Genomic DNA, 14,386 nt, shown 5'->3' with positions numbered 1-14,386 from the left:
TTTTTTTTTTTTTTTTTTTTTTTTGGGTATGCGGTAGTGCTGGGGATTAAACCCAGGGCCTTGTGCATGCAAGGTAGGCACTCTACCAAGTGAGCTACATCCCTAGCCCCTGAAATCCAAAACTTTTTGAGCTTCATGTTGGCAATCAAAAGGTTCCAGATTTCAGAGAATTTGGGGTTTTTGGATAAGGGAAGATCAATTTGTAGTATTTACAAATGTTAATTTCCTATTTTGATTAACTGTGCTAGGATTGAATGTTACCATTAGGAGATAGTTGAAAGAGAAATTCTCTGTATCTTTTTTTTGCAACTTTAAGTTTAAAAATCAGTTAAAAAATAATTAAAAAAAAAAAAAAAGATGTATAAAAAGGCTAGAACTTATTTTAAAAAAAGAAAAAAGAAAGAAAGAAAAGGACAGAGATGGAAATTATTCCTGTACATCCTGGCTGGGTCTAGTTAAAGATGAGGGGTAGGGTACTGGTAACAAACTGAGATGTGTATTTAATCCTAGACTGGGCAAAGCAGGTGACAGCAGTTCATAGCAGCCCTGAGTTTATATGATCATTAATACCTTACATACCTCGATCATGCAGGGCTAACAAAACCCGTTCATACAAGCAGGCTCTGTAAAGATCTCCAGGAATAGGTTTTCCTGCCCAGCAGTCAAGTTCAAGTTTCTCAGGGTCAGGAGCATGGGGATCAGGCTCAGCTAGAATATACCGATAGCCATCTTTGTTGAAGGGGTGCTCCAGAGGGTAGCCATGAGGGGGAAGACGCTGAGCAGAAAACAAAGGGTCACTGCAGAAAGGAAAAATAAAATTTGATGTCACATGCCTGTAATCTCAGGTACTTGTGAGGCTGAGGTAGGAGAACTGAAAGTTCTATACCAGCCTGGCCAACATAGTTACACACCGTATCAAAAAAGAAAAAGAAAGTAAAACTGCTGTAGTTCAACAGCATTCTACTCTGTAATAAAGGCCTCTGGTTTTTTTAGATCTTAGCTGGAACACAGGAATCAAAATTAATTTTCATAACTTAGACCATCCTGCCCTCTGGAGGCAAAATAGGGAAATTAAAGGGATTAGCTTTATTTGGCAAAATGGTTTTGGTTACATTACTTATAATCTATAGGGAATGGCAAGTGATTTGTCAGGGACTGACCACACCTGGTGATTCTTAACCATAAACTCTTTGTTGTTTACAAAATTTGGCCAGTACATATTATTAGGGGAGAAAGGGGGAGTGATTTAGTGTGGGTTCCTTCAGTTATTATTATAAACTAATGGACAGAAGCTCAGATATGAGCACTTATTATCTATTGCCAGTCTAAATAAGAAGTGATCTGGATTCTACTGCTTCAACATTAGACAAAGGGAAGGGAAGAGACATGAGAGGTAAGAGGCATAAAGTTAAGGAGTTTGCATTTAGTTGTTTTCATTCCCTCTCCTCCATCCAAGCTTTCTCAAGGTGCCATAAGGGAATGTGATTTCCCAGGCTTATCACCAGAAGATGCTGCCTGGGCTCCCTTTCTGTAGTAACAAGTTCATAAAATAGCATACCTAGTGTGGGATTATTTTGCCCTTCCAAAGTATTCAAGGCTTAAAAAAAAAAAAAAAAAAAGACAGGTTTTCAGCATTAGACACTTGAGCAATGGAAAATGGTTCCCTATGGTGGACTCTGGCAGCACCAAATATTCAAAAGGTGGTGGGTGGGGCAGTGATCTCCCCACCTCCGGGCCTTCTTGGTAGTCCCTGTAGTTCCTCCATCCTGCTGTTTGCGCTTAGCTCCTCTTCCTTTTCCACTGCTTCCTGCTGCAATTCCCCCTTTGAATAGAAGGCAAGATCACTTTCAACAGAGCTGCAATGGAAGCAGCAATGTGGATAGGGACTGACACACCCAATGTGCATTTGTGTAACACCACAGGAGGATTTCCTTCCTGAAAGCATATTGGCTTTCACGCTCCTGGAACAATCTGCTGAGGTGTCTCACAGCCCAGAACACTGGGTTTTGTCAGTAATCTCAAATGAACCTAGCACTAATGATACCTGTGTTACATCTTCAACCTTCCTTTCTTAAAAAACTGAAAATACTAGTATACTTTGAGGATGTAACACAAATGTATTTGCACTCATTCAGATTCCAAGCACCTACAGCTAAAAAGAATGAAAACAATTGCGTGGATGTTTCCCTCCCACCTCCCAAATCAATACAAATATCTATAATGAAAATATCCTCACTTTAGGTCAATGTTCACTTGCTTGAACTGCACAATATATTTCATAAACATAATAAATGCACAATATTTGCTAAAGCACTTGAGTATCTAAGAAAACAAAAGTACATCAAACATGGAAAACAGAAACAGAAGTGCTAAAAAGGTGTTTCTCTCCAGTGCTGCTAGACATTATGATTGTACATGACACAATACGGAGGCTTTAAATTCAGTAGGCAATTTTTAGTTACATACTCATTTGTCAATGTTTCAGATTGCACAAGTGCATGGATAAAATTCAGGCTAAACAACTCTGGCTTGTGAAGTTATGGGCAAATAATACTAACAGATAATTTAATTTACTTTATACATATATACACACACACACATATGGTTTTGTTTTGTTTTGTTTTGGTGGTATTGGGGATTAAAAACAGTGAACCTAGTAAGGGCTCTACCACCGGGCCACACCACCAGCTCTGATAAATTTATATATTTTAAACAAAAAATTCAGCTCTATACTGAGGGCACAAGGAATATTACCTTGTGTATTTCTGAAACAGGTACTTTGGAATTTTGTCCAGTTCTGTAATTTTTGTCCAGTTCTATTATTCCTCTCAATTATTTGTTCCCTCTTGCAAAAAATGTCCTTGAACTGCAGGAAAACACCTTTACGTAAACAACTGCATAGAGTACTATATGTAAATTTGGGACAAGCTTGGAAATTATCAGCAGTTCTGCTGCAATAAAAAGAATCAAGACATTGAGGGTAGGTCATATTCTACATACACAGGACCAGACTTAATGCAGAATTTCCTTTTATGAACAAAGTAGATGTTATTCCTATTTCTCATAAAAGGTTAAATGTTAAACTGTTACAATGTCATTATCATCAATCAAAAAAGCCATTAAGGTTTTTTCCCCTCCTCCTAGTACTGGGGAGTGAACCCAGGGCCTCATGTATGCTAGGCAAGTGCTGGACCACTGAGCTACACCCCTAGCCCTTTTCCTTTAAATTTTTATTTTGAGACAGGGTCTAAGTTGCCCAGGTTGGCCTTGAGCTTGTGATCTTCTTGCCTCAGTCTGCCATGTAGCTGGGATTACCAACATACACCACGACACCTGGTTTAAGCTTTTAAAATTGTCATTTCCAGGACTGGGGTTGGGTGTCAGTGGCAGAGTGCTTGCCTAGCATGTGTGAGGCACTGGGTTCAATTCTCAGCACCCCATATAAATAAATAAAATAAAGGTTCATTAACAACTAAAAAATAAAAAAGTAAATAAAATTTAAAACATTGTCATTTCCATTTTAATTTTTTTGGGGGGTGGGGGTACTGGGGATTGAACTCAGGGGTACTTGGCCACTGAGCCACAACCCCAGCCCTATTTTGTATTTTATTTAGAGACAAAGTCTCACTGAGTTGCTTAGCACCTCACTTTTGCTGAGGCTGGCTTTGAACTCATGATTCTCCTGCCTCAGCCTCCTGAGCCTCTGGGATTATAGGTGTGCATCACCACACCTAGCCCATTTCAATTATTTTAAGAAAGAAGTTTTAGATCTATTCTGAACAGAAAGTGTAATACCAAGGGAACTTCTGGCCATGTTATGCAGAATATGACAGCATACAAGCTTTTAATTACTAACATTAAACTGGAACTACTATTTCATATTAAAGTGCTACTGCCACCACTTTCACAATGCTTTAAAATTATTTAGTTTTAGCTTCTACCACAACTCAGCAAAAAGCATTTTCCAAATCACAAAATACTTAAGTCTGAGAGGCTGAAAGAAGACAGAGGAGGAATTCACCTCCCAAAGTGGCTCCACCTGTAAGAACAGAAGTGGCACCATGTATTTGTCAAATTTTAACAAGTAAACAGGAAAACATGGTGTAAAAAGATAAACAACACGCCTAGATATTTCCAACCCATATAATAATTGCAGAAAGGACTAAATATTTAAGATTTCCCATTCCAGAAGACAAGTTATGACACCATGTGTCAGAGAATAGTCTAGCTACCTTCCAGCCACCCTAATTCTCATTAATACCATTAGTAATAAACAGCATTTCCCATTAGATGGGTTACCAAACAAAAAAACCATGCTGAAGCAGGTGATCCATACAGTAGCATTGATATATGAATATATTTATGTTACAGGCAAGAAAAATTAGAAGACTGACACAGGAAGCTTGTTACGTAATAGCTAAATTGCGGAAAAAAGAGTGGAGAGCAACTGAATCCTTCTAAATTAAGTGTTAGTTATGAAGATACAGATGGGAAGTCTACTAAAAATGCAGTAAATCTGACCTTTAAATTGTACTTTGAGGTATACTAAATTTGCTTCACATAAGATCAAACTGAGGTAAATTGAAAAAAGTTCTCCTCTATCACCATTTGCAAAATTCTTGTCTAGCTCCTAAAAATTAGATTTTAAGGATCTTAGTAAATACACAGGTTAAGAGAAAACCCAAAGAATGCCCAACTCTAGACACATGTAGATTCAACAGCTTAAAAATATTTCAACAGTAAGACATTTAAACACTTACCATTTAGATTCCCACTGGTAGACACAGTACTACTTTGTTTCTGGTTGTCATAAGCAGGACCAATGTTACTAAGATCCTGAAAGGAAAAATATCTAAATTAAAACAGGAGGCTAATCAAAAGACTACCAACCAAGAAAAAGAAAAGGCCAGGACCGGATGGATATACAGCAGAGTTTTACAAGAACTTTAAAGAAGAACTAATACCAATACTCTACAATCTATTTCAGGAGGTAGAAAAAGAGGGAGAACTTCCAAATTCATTCTATGAGGCCATATCACCCTGATTCCCAAACCAGATAAAGACACCTCAAAGAAAGAAAACTACAGACCAATATCCCTAATGAATTTAGATGCAAAAATCCTCAATAAAATTCTGGCAAATCGGATACAAAAACATATCAAAAAGATCGTGCACCATGATCAAGTAGGATTCATTCCTGAGATGCAAGGCTGGTTAAATATACGGAAATCAATAAACGTTATTTGATAGATGCAGAAAAAGCTTTCGATAAAGTACAGCATCCCTTTATGTTCAAAACACTAGAAAAACTAGGGATATAACAGGAACTTACCTCAACATTGTAAAAGCTATATATGCTAAGCCTCAGGCTAGCATCATTCTAAATGGAGAAAAACTGAAGACATTCCCTCTAAAATCTGGAACAAGACAGGGATGCCCCCTCTCACCACTTCTATTCAATATAGTTCTCGAAATACTGGCCAGAGCAATTAGACAGACAAAAGAAATTAAAGGCATTAAGATAGGAAAAGAAGAACTTAAATTATCACTATTTGCGGATGATATGATCCTATACCTAGAAGACACAAAAGGGTCTACAAAGAAACTACTAGAGCTAATAAATGAATTCAGCAAAGTAGCAGGATATAAAATCAACACGCATAAATCAAAGGCATTCCTGTATATCAGCGACAAATCTTCTGAACTGGAAATGAGGAAAACCACCCCATTCACAATATCCTCAAAAAAAAAAAAATAAAATACTTGGGAATCAACCTAACAAAAGAGGTGAAAGACTTATACAATGAAAACTACAGAACCCTAAAGAGAGAAATAGAAGAANAAAGCTGGGAATGGAACCACCATTTTGACCCAGCTATTGCCTTCTCGGACTATTCCTGAAGACCTTAAAAGAGTGTTCTATAGGGATATTGCTACATCGATGTTCATAGCAGCACAATTCACAATAGCTAGACTGTGGAACCAACTTAGATGCCCTTCAATAGATGAATGGATTAAAAAATGTGGCATTTATACACAATGTAGTATTACTCAGCACTAAAAAATGACAAAATCATGGAATTTGCAGGGAAATGGATGGCATGAGAGCAGATTATGCTAAGTGAAGCTAGCCAATCCCTAAAAAACAAATGCCAAATGTCTTCTTTGATATAAGGAGAACAACTAAAAACAGAGCAGGGAGGAAGAGCATGAGAAAAAGATTAACATTAAACAGGGATGAGAAGTGGGAGGGAAAGGGAGAGAGAAGGGAAATTGCATGGAAATGGAAGAAGACCCTCATTGTTATACAAAATTACATATAAGAGGATGTGAGGGGAAAGGGAAAAAAAATCAAGGGAGAGAAATGAATTACAGTAGATGGGGTAGAGAGAGAAGATGGGAGGGGAGGGGAGGGGGGATAGTAGAGGATAGGAAAGATAGCAGAATACAACAGTCACTAGTATGCCAATATGTAAAAACGTGGATGTGTAACCGATGTGATTCTGCAATCTGTATACGGGGTAAAAATGGGAGTTCATAACCCACTTGAATCAAATGTATGAAATATGATATGTCAAGAGCTTTGTAATGTTTTGAACAACCAATAAAAAACAACAACAACAACAACAAAACAACAATAACAACAAAAAAAGGAGGCTACATTCAGTAGTAGAGCACTTGCCTAGCATATGCAAGACTCTGGGTTCAATTTCCAGAACAACAAAAAGAGAATAAAAAGAAAAAGGAGGGGCCAGGCACGGTGGCACACATGCCTTTAATTCCAGCAATTTGGGAGGATGGGGCAGGAGGATTGTCAAGTTTGAGGGCAGCCTCAGCAGTTTATTGAGATCCTGTCACAAAATGAAAAATAAAAAAAGACTAGAGATATAGCTCAGTACTAAAGCACCCCTGGGTTCACCCCCTCACCCCGTTAAAAAAAAAAAAAAAAAAGAATGGTGATGAATGGCAATTAACCAATCAACTGGAGTAGAGGTAGAGGGTACATGGCAAATCAGAAAGCCTCCGACTGACTGAGATTGAAATCAGGCCTAGTATGCTCAGATCTTATTTTACAAGAGACAAAACCTGAATTTATGTGAAAACTCAAACTTTCAAAGATAGCAAATAAATCTTTAGTTACAGCTACTAAGAAAATTGAGGTAGAATGATTTCCTGAGCCCATGAGTGCCAGGCCAACCTGGGCTACATAGCAAAATCCCACTTCAAATCAGACACTTGAAAGTACAGCCCAAAGATCTGACTTACTTAGTTGCCACATGTGATCTCTGCCATTGAACAAAAAGTTAAAATTCTCTTTTTACTGCTATGCTAAACAAACAATACAAATTCTTTTTCACAATAATTTTTTCTTTACAGCATTGTTTTCAAGAGCAAAATCTCAGATAGCAGGAAAATCAGAAATAATTTGGAACCACGCATTTATGCAATACATGTGAAGAAATCAAAACGTTAAAAAAGAAAAATGATGCTGCATGTGATGGCACATGCCTGTAATCCCAGTGGCTCAGGAAGCTGAGCAGCAATGGGCGCAGTGCTAAGCAGCTCAGTGACACCCTGTCTCAAAATAATATACAAAAGAAGGCTGGGGATGTGGCTCAGTTGTTGTTGAGTGCCTCTGAGTTCAATCCCTAGTACCAAAAAAAGAAAAAGATGTATCAACAAAGTTTATTTGGCTGGAAATAGTGGTGCATGCCTGTAATCCCCAAAACTTGGGAGGCTGAGGCAGGAGGATCAGGAGTTCAAAGCCAGCCTCAGTAATTTAGCGAGCAACTCAGTTACATCCTATCTCTAAATAAAATACAAAATAGGGCTGGAGATGTGGCTCAGTTGTTGAGTGCCCCCGAGTTCAATCCCTGGTACTCCCAGGAAAAAAAAAAATAAAAATAAAACAAAAAGGGTGGTGGTTATAGTTCTGTAGTAGAGCACCCCTGGGTTCAATCCCTAGTACCACACATACACACACACAAAATACCATTTATTTGGAGTCCACGTTTTATAGGCATATACTGGCAATGTTATGTGGCAAATAAATAAACAAAATCTGATTCCCTACCTATGTGGCTTAAAATTAAAAAGAGAATAAAAAGCATATTTTTTAAAATATTTTTTAGTTATACATGGGCACAATATCTTCATTTTGTTTATTTTTATGTGGTGCTGAGGATGAACTCAGGGTCTCATTCGTGAGAGGCAAGTGCTCTACCACTGAGCCACTTCGCCAGCCCCAAGAAGCATATTAATGTACCTGATCCAAAAGTCCAAATTTGGGGTAATCTTCTTCGGGGTCTTTACTTCCTGGATCAGGGTGTTCTTTCACCAAGAATACATCTCTTTCTTTACTCTAAAAGAAAACAGGACAGTAGTATTATTAATGGAAACTTTATACTTAAAGTATGGCAGAGGTGATCAATCACCAACTCCAAAAGAAAATAGGTATAGTTCCAAAAGGTAATATTGTTTTTCCCTCTCATTAGAAAATACATGACCATCAAAAAATTCAAACAAAAGAGAAACTTAAAGAGAGCCAATCTTCCCTCTGCCTCACCTATACTTCCACTCCCCAGGGATGAGCACTATCAACAGCTTGCTACTGATTTCTCCCCAGGAGTTCTCTTTAATTTTAAGGACAATGTTTAGAACAAAGTTTTTTGTTTTGTTTCAAATCAAAGAACAAAAATGGTCTCCGATTTTAATATAAATTTATAAAAATACAGTGAACAAAAGGTCTCACTATATGAAATTATTGTCAATATGAATGATATTCACTTAAGACAAAACAGGCAACTCACAAAGTTTACATGAAAAAACTACTAAAATTTACAATTACCTAATCTCATAATTTCAAAAATTTAATATAAAATTACTCACATTTTCTTAGTAATCACATTATTTCACAGTGAGACTAAACAGAATTTGTTACAAAGAACAGTGGTTTTCTAAATGTCAAGTCTAATCAACTTTAGTCTACTTACCATTGTTTTGACAATGTTATTTGGCCAAGTCATTTTCCCAGGTCTCTGTCTGGTTGTCATGCACTCCCAATATTTATCAATAAATGGTATAATATCCTAATTTTTAAAATAAAATATATTAAGACTTTTATAATTGCTTTCAAAGTTATGCTCACAAAACAGAGAAAACAGCATTTTCAAGACCTTCTTAGAATCAAAAGAAACATTCATGTTCAACTTTTTAATCAGCGAACAAATATTTAATTGCTTGGAAACAAGGTATAGATTATGAAATTTCAAACAAGTATACACAAATCTTAGTTATTAAGGCTTATAATCCAGTTGGAGGGGAAAATTCTGACATATTACCTTGATTATCAAAGGGAAAATGCCTCCCAAATTATTGTCTCCTGAGCTCTTATTTATTTGGTACTGGGATTGAGCCCAGGGGTGCTTAACCATTGAGTCACATCCCCAGCCCCTTTTATATTTTGAGATAGGGTCTCCCCAAGTTGCTCAGAACTTGCTAAATTGCTGAGGCTGGCTTTGAACTCATAATTCTACTATCTCAGCCTCCGGAGTCACTGGGATTATAGGTGTGCACCCCCCCACCCAGCTTGAGCTCCTATTTCTTCTACTTACTTGAGACATCTTCTGGACATCAAAACTTTTTGGAACTAAAATATGCAACTCTGTATATTACCTCACAAATATGCAAAGCAGAATCTATCTTTGCTCTTAATACCTATCATAGATAACTCAGAAAAAAACTTTGACACCCTAAAGATATCCTTGCTCTTCTTTCACAACCCCCACATCTAAAGTCACCAAATAAAATTTTAAATTTCAGAAACTTCACACCAATCAGACCTCCCTCCTTTCCATCCCTAGTAAAAGTACAGTATAAAGATCTGATTAAGATTCTTTGTGGTACTAATGACTGAACTCAGTTCAATTACAATTACAAGATGGATCAGGTGATCCATCACTAAACTACATCTCCAGCCTCTCTTATTTTTTATTGAGACAGGGTCTCACCAAGTTGCTTAGGGTCTTGCTAAATTGCCAAGGCTGGCCTTGAACTTGCAATCCTCTTGCTTCAGTCCCCAGAGTCTCTGGGTTACAGGAATGCGCAATCACACCCAGTTCTAGATTTGATTTTCTCAGTTGCTAAATGTGATCTTACTTATGTGGCGCCAAACAATATCTGACCTTAATCTGCTATCAAATTTTCCCCATATTAGAGTACCTTCAAAGTCTCACACTATCAGCTAACACATGAAAACATATCTTCAAAGGCTGAATCAGAGAAAGTCCAAGGGAAGCCTGAAATAGTATATATATTGCTCCCAAATGTAAGAATTCAAAAGTTGATTAGGAGGGACTGGGTTTGAGGCTCAGTGGTAGAGCACTTGCCTAGCATGTGTGAGGCACTGGGTTCAATCCTTAGCACCTATAATCCCAGTGGCCTGGGAGGATGAGGCTGGAGGATCACAAGTTCAAAGCCGCCCTCAACAATTTAGCTTGACTATCACAAAATTAAAAAAAAAAAAACGTCTGGGACTGTTAAGTACCCCTGGGTTCAATCCCTTGTAGAAAGAAAAAGAAACAAACCAAACAACCAACCAACCAATCTGATGGGGATATGTCAAAAAGTTTCAGTAGTCAGTGTGATAAAGCTACATAGATCAAATCTGGGATAATGTATAAGAAATCTAATAACAGACTACAATACAGTCCTGTGTTATTGTTCCTGACAATTGTGCCATGAACCAAACAATATAAGATTAAGTCAAGCATAAGAGAAAATGAGGCAATTAATGGGCTAGGTAGGCATCAGAAGCATGAGGCTGCTGTCAGTTTACACAACATACTGTTTTACAATCTACTTTTTGAGAAGGCTGGGGGCAGTACTAGGGATTAAACCCAGGACTTTGTGCATGCTAGGCAAGCACTCTCTACTTGAGCTACATCTCCATCCCAAAATAGTGGTATACTCTAAAATAACGATAAAATCTGGGCATTGTGGCTATAATCTCAGCTACTTGGAAAGCTGAGCAAAGACGATTGCAAGTTCAAGGGCAAACTTGACAATGTAGCAAAACCTTACCTCAAAAAGGGTTGGGGATGTAGCTCATGGGTAGTGCACCCCTGGGTTCAATCCCCAGTGTCATAATAAATCAATGAATTAAGATAAATTATGATAAAAACTATAATAAATACATAAATCAGTAACAGTGATTTATTATCAAGTATTATGTACTGTACATAACTGTGCTATACTTCTATATAACTGGCAACATAGTTATATATGATATATATATATATCATTTTTGTTACTATGATCACTATATTTGTTTACACGAGCATCACCACAAACAATTGTCTAGATGCTTCAAAATTTTAAATGTCAAAGTAGACACTTTTCATTGTTCATCAAAAGTAAAATAAATGGGTAAAGAACTTGTTTTAGATAAAAGACAAACATATTATAAGGTGTAATCTTTTTTTATTTTTTAATTTATTTTTTAGCTTTAGGTGGACACAATATCTTTATTTTATTTTTATAAATAAAAATGGTGCTGAGGATCGAACCCAGTGACTCATGCATGCCAGGTGAGTACTACTTGAGCCATATCCCCAGCCCCAAGGTGTGATCTTAATTGGATCCTGGATAGAGGAAACTGTGAAGGATATTAAGCAACAATAATATAGAGACATTCACATAATCACCTCCTGATTTGATATACTGAAAAACACATTTCCTCTGTAACATTCTGGTCTAAAATATTTAACCTGGCGGGCATGGTGGCACACGTCAATAATCCTAGCAGCTCAGGAGGCTGAGACAGGAGGATTTTGAGCTCAAAGCCAGCCTCAGCAAAAGCAAGGCGCTAAACAACTCAGTGAAACACTGTCTTTATTAAAAATACAAAATTGGGCTGGGGTTGTAGCTCAGTGGTTGAGTGCTCCTGAGTTCAATCCCTGGTACCAAAAAATAAATAAATAAAAACAACCTGAAGCCAACCATGAGGAAATATCAGATAAATGTAGACTGAGGAATATCATACCAAATAATTATCTAGACCCTTCAAAATTTTAAATGTCAGAGCAGACACCTCCCCACTGTCTGTCAAAAGTTAAATAAACTGGTAAAGGATCTCTTCTTAGATTAAAGATAAAAAATAATTATAACTAAATGGAAGGTGAGATCCCTGGAGAGAGGAAACAAAGACGAATATTAAGAAAACAATAATGTTGAGAAACATGAATAAGATTAGATAATATTACTGCATCATCAACATTATTATTTTTTTACTATGATCACTACATTGTACTTTTACAACAGAATACTGGGTCAAGCATAATAGCTATAATTTTGCCTCATATAGCTTAGGGGGAAAATATAGATATGGAGAGAAAAAGCAATGTGGCAAAATATTAACAAAGGTTAATGTCCCCGAGTTCAATCTCCAGTACCAAAAAACCCCACAAAAGCCAAATTAGGCACAGAAGATTTACCTCAGACCTGATTATTATGGAATAGACAGCTGTTTGTTTCTGTAAGGCAACCAAAAGTATTTAAGTATTCACAATACTAATAGTCAAGCCAAGTAGCATATACTAAGAAATTAGTAAATGATATAAAATAAAAAACAAGGTAACAACTGAATTTATATAGTCTTACTCATAAAAACTGGCTAGAAAGTACTTATTGTTAAAGAGTGTTAGAAGTCCCATCTGAGTCTATGGCATAATTGCAATCATGTTAATCCATTTCTACCTTATCTTTGGAGAACATTGTTTTTGGATGTTCATCCTGTGTTCGAGACTGCCATGTTAGGTTGGCCAAAGCACTAAGGCACATTTCCTTTAAATCTATAAAAAACAAAAAGGAAAAAAGCTATCTATAAAATTACATTTCTGTCACCAAGGGAATACTCAACAAAATGGTTCACAAGATACAATCAGAGTTAGAGCAGCTTTAAAAAGCAGAATTATTATTTGATCTAAAATGGGTGACAGCAATTATTCAGACCTAAACCGCAACTGGATTCTACCAGCTATGATGTAAAGGTCTTCTGAGTCTGCTAAGCCCAGATCCCTTTTCTTTTACAGTGAACAATCATTTTGAAATACTCTAGAGTTGTTCTTACTTGCTTGCTTCCGGAGGAAATAAGTATTTCCACTATGATGGCACACGTTGCAATGGAAACTGTAGTTGGTCATGAAAGGGAGACAGGATCTGTGGAATTAGCCAAATTATACACATCAGTGAACTTCTGAACACACATTTCTTTATGAGACGTAAATCAATATGAATTCTTTCTCCTTGGTGCAGTTATATAAAAATATTAATATATTAATTGCTCTTAAAAATGTAAAATGGCCAGGTGAGGTGGTGCACAATTGTAATCCCAGAACTTGGAAGGCTGAGCAGAAAGATTAAAAGTTCAAGGCCAGCCTCAGCCACTTAGCAAGATCCTGCCTCAAAATTTAAAAAATATAAAAAGGACTGGGGAAGTACCTCAGTGATAAAGTGCCCCTGGGTTACATCCCCAGTCCCAACAAACAAACAACAGCAATTAAAAAAAAAAATGCAAAGTAATAATCGACAAAGAAATGAGGATTGTATTTTCTACAAATATCAGGAAAATAAATAAAACATTATCTACCACAGTGGACAATGCAGCACCTAAAAGTTCTAACTGGCACCTTGTCCATGTTAGATATCTTTTTTTGAGCACATCAAGAGTTCACCAGACCAGCTGCAGAAGACAAAGTAGTCTAAGACATAGTTCTTTAAAGTGTCAATAACATCACTGGAAAGGGCAGACAGAATTATGAAAAGATTTTTCAGGCAGACAACAATCACAAAACATCTGCTTAATTACCAGTTGAATTCTACATATGATAATATAGTCCATAAGAGTTCGAAGGACCCAAGTAGTACACTCAGGTTTAGGAATTAGAAAAATTTGTCAAGGACGGTTTAAGAACTGAATTTGAAAAGATGAGTGATTTTTGGACAGATGAACTACAGGTAGGGATGAGAAAATTCAAGTTAGGAGGAGGGGGCAAAGGGGCATAAAGAAGTCTGTTTAGGACAGGATGTGTCCAGGATATGAAAAAAAAAAAAAGTTTCTCTGAAACCTAATTGTTTTTGTTTTAAAATAACTATGTATCTTTAGTGTGAAGCTATGCCTTCTATAATTGAGTTTATCATAATGCTTAACTGAAGTTCTAGGCCTGTAATCCCAGTGACTCAGGAGGCTAAGGTGGGAGGATCAGAAGTTTGAGATGGCCTGGGCAATTTAGTGAGAATCAGTCTCAAAAAATAAAAAGAGGTGGGGACATAACTCAGTGGTAGAGTACTCTGGTTTTGGTCTTCAGTACCAAAAAAAAAAAAAAAA

The 14,386-nt window shown here is 36.8% G+C and overlaps 1 protein-coding gene across 5 annotated transcripts in view; it reads right to left on the bottom strand.

The window, feature by feature from the left end:
* Positions 1 to 14,386, bottom strand: part of Ash2l (ASH2 like, histone lysine methyltransferase complex subunit) — a 35,066-nt gene that overhangs the window by 14,935 nt on the left and 5,745 nt on the right. For 4 of the 5 annotated variants that reach the window (XM_048792805.1, XM_048792804.1, XM_048792806.1 and 1 more), the window contains exons 4-11: positions 13,130 to 13,218; positions 12,757 to 12,851; positions 8,994 to 9,089; positions 8,267 to 8,362; positions 4,761 to 4,836; positions 4,022 to 4,039; positions 1,729 to 1,822; positions 580 to 797 (exon numbers count right to left, since the gene is read on the bottom strand). In XM_048792805.1, coding sequence (XP_048648762.1) covers positions 580 to 797; positions 1,729 to 1,822; positions 4,022 to 4,039; positions 4,761 to 4,836; positions 8,267 to 8,362; positions 8,994 to 9,089; positions 12,757 to 12,851; positions 13,130 to 13,218 — 782 coding nt within the window. The remainder of the gene's footprint in view (positions 1 to 579; positions 798 to 1,728; positions 1,823 to 4,021; positions 4,040 to 4,760; positions 4,837 to 8,266; positions 8,363 to 8,993; positions 9,090 to 12,756; positions 12,852 to 13,129; positions 13,219 to 14,386) is intronic. The other variant, XM_015501266.2, reaches the window with a different exon arrangement.

The sequence above is a fragment of the Marmota marmota genome, unplaced genomic scaffold, assembly GCF_001458135.2.
Source record: "Marmota marmota marmota unplaced genomic scaffold, marMar, whole genome shotgun sequence".
NCBI lineage: Eukaryota > Metazoa > Chordata > Mammalia > Rodentia > Sciuridae > Marmota > Marmota marmota.
This window is presented reverse-complemented; position numbering and strand designations above follow the sequence as displayed.